The sequence below is a fragment of the Sinocyclocheilus rhinocerous genome, unplaced genomic scaffold (assembly GCF_001515625.1).
Source record: "Sinocyclocheilus rhinocerous isolate Xijiao unplaced genomic scaffold, SAMN03320098_v1.1 scaffold2647, whole genome shotgun sequence".
Lineage (NCBI taxonomy): Eukaryota > Metazoa > Chordata > Actinopteri > Cypriniformes > Cyprinidae > Sinocyclocheilus > Sinocyclocheilus rhinocerous.
In genome coordinates this window covers 583,368-587,582 of record NW_015639108.1, presented here as the reverse complement: position 1 = coordinate 587,582, position 4,215 = coordinate 583,368, and the positions used below count along the sequence as shown (strand labels likewise).

At 37.6% G+C, this 4,215-nt stretch overlaps 1 protein-coding gene across 1 annotated transcript in view; it reads left to right on the top strand.

The window, feature by feature from the left end:
• The window catches only part of LOC107751017 (mitogen-activated protein kinase 14B-like), a 28,242-nt gene that overhangs the window by 7,667 nt on the left and 16,360 nt on the right, over positions 1 to 4,215 (top strand). The window contains exon 2 of the mRNA XM_016566589.1: positions 3,317 to 3,446. Coding sequence (XP_016422075.1) covers positions 3,317 to 3,446 — 130 coding nt within the window. The remainder of the gene's footprint in view (positions 1 to 3,316; positions 3,447 to 4,215) is intronic.

The following is a 4,215-nucleotide window of genomic DNA, read 5'->3' as shown; positions in this document are numbered from 1 at the left end:
ATTCAATTGCCGCTAATTTGAAAGTGAAAGTAAAATGCACACGGCACTTTTACAAGCCATTTGAAAGCGAAGAAAAGAGGGGAAACTCAAACGAACCAACACTCCCCCCCCACCCGGTGTTGTCACACGTCGATTAACCGGTGGGAAAACTTCCTCACCGTCACAACCCTACCGGTGGCCATGTTTGTTGATTTGTCTGACTAAAATTTAAAGGTGCAGTATATTGTCGGCTAGCGGTTGACATGGGTACTGCATCCAAATTCAAAATAGTGTTCCTCCTCAGACTCGACGCTCACACGGGTTGCCAGGTTGAGGACACCCAACAGGAACGAGTGCAATTGACAGTGGAAGGCGTCAAGTCGATGAATTGATTTATCCGCTTTTTAATATGCCTCTGGTCATAGAACTTTTTAGATGGATGCTGAGGCTCTGATCTAATTCGTTCGCTGGCTTCCATGGCTGCAGTACGCTGTGTTTTCTGCCCACTGGCAACCCGGGGTGTCGAAATCCTGTTGGGTAGATTGGCAGTGGGCGGAATCACACAGGCCAAAACAAAAACAGACATTCCAAAACAGAACGCATGTTTCAAAGTAGAATAACTGGCTGTCAGATAGTTTTTTCGGAGAAACGAGTATGTGATCTTATCTTCTGAATGTGTCAGGTTTTGGACATTGCATTCATCAGATATAGATCAGTTGCAATTGGCCATCGCTAGACCAATTAATTAGCTTTGCAACTCGTTGATAAATCAAAATTAATTTTTATAACTTTTTGTTATTGTGCTACGTTTTGTGCAAATAAGATTTACAGCCAGCATAGGACGAGGCAAAAAAAAATTTTTTTAGCACATTACATTGGCCAATAAAGTTTAGATAATCATAAAAATTAAATTTTCTCTTGATCATGCTTAAGGCAAGTATTTTTGAGCTTTTTTTTATTGATTGAACCTTAAATCAATGTGTTAATCTAAGTCATGATTTAAAGTCGGCACAAACGTCTTCTCTATTGTGACGTATATCTGAGTGAAATTACAATGTTGTTTTAAACTGACAGGTTTAGCAAGTAAAGTTAAAACAACATTAAACTTCTAATGAGCTATGAATGTTCATAGGCTGTTAGTCGCTTTTGAGTTTAGTTAATTCAGAGAAAAAGCATAAGCTTCATCATCCTCTAATCACAATGTCCATTATGGGCTACATCAGCATGTCCCGGTTTGATAGAGATATGGGACTTTTCCTGTACACTGTGGTGGTTTCCCATGTTTCACAATCAGCACTGAGTCATTGGCTCGGCTCTCTGTGCTAGATCTTTCATTTGGATTAAACCCAGCTTGCATGTGGAACACCAGTCCTGTGCCTGGTCGCTGTCTAGCGTGCAGCCGTCTTCTGTTTCAGCACTCTAACTGTACCTAATGTTCAGCCTGTTTACAATGCTTGTAAGTAGATATCTCTCATAAACACCACACCCTTTGGCGTCTGCAGTGGAGACGGTTCAACTAGTATGCCTACTTCCCCGTCAAGCTAGTTTGAGTCACGCAGCGATTGTTATGTAAAGGGAAGAGCAACATTTGCTCAAGACTCAACAGTAAAGCTGTACAGATTTTGACCTCACTGTTGGCATTGCGTGTCTGTCAAAACTGTGCACCCGATTGTGATTTATCTCGTCTTATCAGTTCTTTTGCATCCCTAAAATTTGCATGTGTTCCTATGAGGCCTTTTTTCAAGGGTGTGATAATACAATCAGTTCAGGCATGTGACATAGTAAAAAATGAATAAATTATTTATTAATAATAATTCATTAATTATAAAAAAATAAATGAATTATATTAAATACATTTCATATAATACGTCAGTATTCATATTTTATATTAACTAAATATATAAATAAATGTTTTATAGATAGATAAATATATAGGTATATACCAGTACAGTTTTTTAAACTGCTGTTCTTTTCATCAAATTATATAAAATCTTTAAGACTGAAAATGGTTATTTTAAACTGTAATAATATTTTACAATATTACCGTTTTACTGTATTTTTGATCAAATAACTGCAGCTTTGATGAGCAGGCTTCTTTCAAAAACATTACAAAATCTTGCTGAACCCAAGCTTTTGAATTGTAGTTTGCATATATATGTGTGTTTGTATATGTATATACAATATGCATGCATTCATAGCCGTTTAATTTTCGAGTGCATGCATGTTGACATTCTTTTCATTATGGTTTCTTGAGGGTTTGTCTGTGACGGTGTGTTATTATTCGTCTGGGCCAGCAGACGCATTGGCGAGGTGTGTTCTTTGGAGAATGCTCATAGTGCAAGAAACTTTGTCTCCTTCCATCTGCGAGACTGGCCTACTTACACTTCCTGGAAAGCCTATTCGCTCTCCTGACCACACCAGCCTGGGCTGCCATGGTTACTGCGCGTCCATTGTTCCAAAAGCTCATTTGGAAAATGAAATTGGGGCTGGATGCTGTTTGGTAGGACGTTTTCTTACCCACGTTTTTTGTGAATCGAACAGAACATTGTATTATGAGAGGACCTACAATAATGTACAGTATTTGAAAAATAATGTGTTTTTGAACATTAAAGCATGTCAATATATTCCGTTACACCAAATACACAAAATAATGATCTTTAAAATAGCATCATATGACCCCTTAAAGTGAAAGTTGTAGACCATTAACCAGACCATTAATTGTGGTTTTAAACTACTCTTTATGGTCTGAACATGACAAACACTTCACGCTTTTGAATTCTTTATACTTTTCCAGTCATTTTTCCTTAACAAAATAAATATATTAGTAGAAAAATGTATTTCTTAGTTTCTGCATGTTCTAATGAGTGATGTTGTTGATATCCCCCCCCCATTAATTAGGCTTAACCAGAATATGAACCCTAATCAGAAAATGATTTGCATTTAAATGTAGTCAGCGCTGGTATTAGTTATTATGGACTCGCACCTTTTAGACAGTGACTCAGAACACCCTAGCAACCACATAGCAATGCCCTGACAACCACCTCTTTACAACTACTTCATATAAAAAAAATAGTATATGAGAATTCTTGTTCTTACTCTTGCTGTATGAAAACACACCACTTCTATTATGGTAATGGAGCATTTCAGATGTCCATTTCCAATGATCTTACCATTTCAAACATAACCCTTTAGGAATGTTCCTAGGTTTCCTTTAACAAAACGTTCCTACAGTATCATTTTTCCTTGGAATGCTTGTGAATCTTGGAGTAAACTCTCCGGTAATCTTGCAGTCTGCGGTGTTGATCGAATCCATAACATGTTGTTCTTTTTTCCGCAGCTCCGCGTTAGACACAAAGACAGGCCTGAGGATCGCAGTCAAGAAGCTGTCCCGGCCGTTCCAGTCCATCATCCACGCCAAGCGCACATACAGAGAACTGCGGCTCCTCAAACACATGAAACACGAGAATGTAAGAGATGTTTTCAGCTCTTTTTTTTTTCACTGACATATGCAATACAGATCCTCTTTTGAAAGGCTTGTACTGCATTTCTGAAGTTCTCACAGAACCTGAACCTCTTTTCTTTTCCTCAAAATCTGTGACTTCCTGTACTTCTTCTCTCATGACTATTAGAGCATCCTCACATCTTCTGCCAGCACTGTGCGTTATGAAACTATTGATCGTTGTCTGTGAGCTAATGAGGGAAAGGGGAGAGATTATGCACTATTAATGTATAATGCACTGCACTGCAAATCAAAACTGCATAATGTACGTGTTGTGCTTAATATATATATATATATATATAAAAAATTTTTTTTCTTTTTCATGATTATAGCCTTTTTAAATATCTTTACGACAGATCTATCTAATTCTGTTCAAAATGCCTCAGGATATAGGTCCTTATGTTTCCGTGATGCGGAAAGCGTATACAGAATCGCGGAATCCAGTCATTAATAACACGGAATGTCACGGAATTTGTCAAATTTTGGATAAATAAATCAAAAGTAGGTCAGTACACTTAAATCAAATCATGATATAGACTAATGTCTGTAAATATTAAAGGCGTAAAGACTATTTAAATATGAATCCTGCATGTTCTGCATTTCTCCGTGTGAATGAATGGCTTCATTTGCTACAAATATACTGAAGCAGCATGCGTGCCACTCGTGGTGTTTTCAGCCTATGACGATGTGAACGCATGAAATTCATCTCCAACTGCTCAGAGTCTTTTCATGAGCAT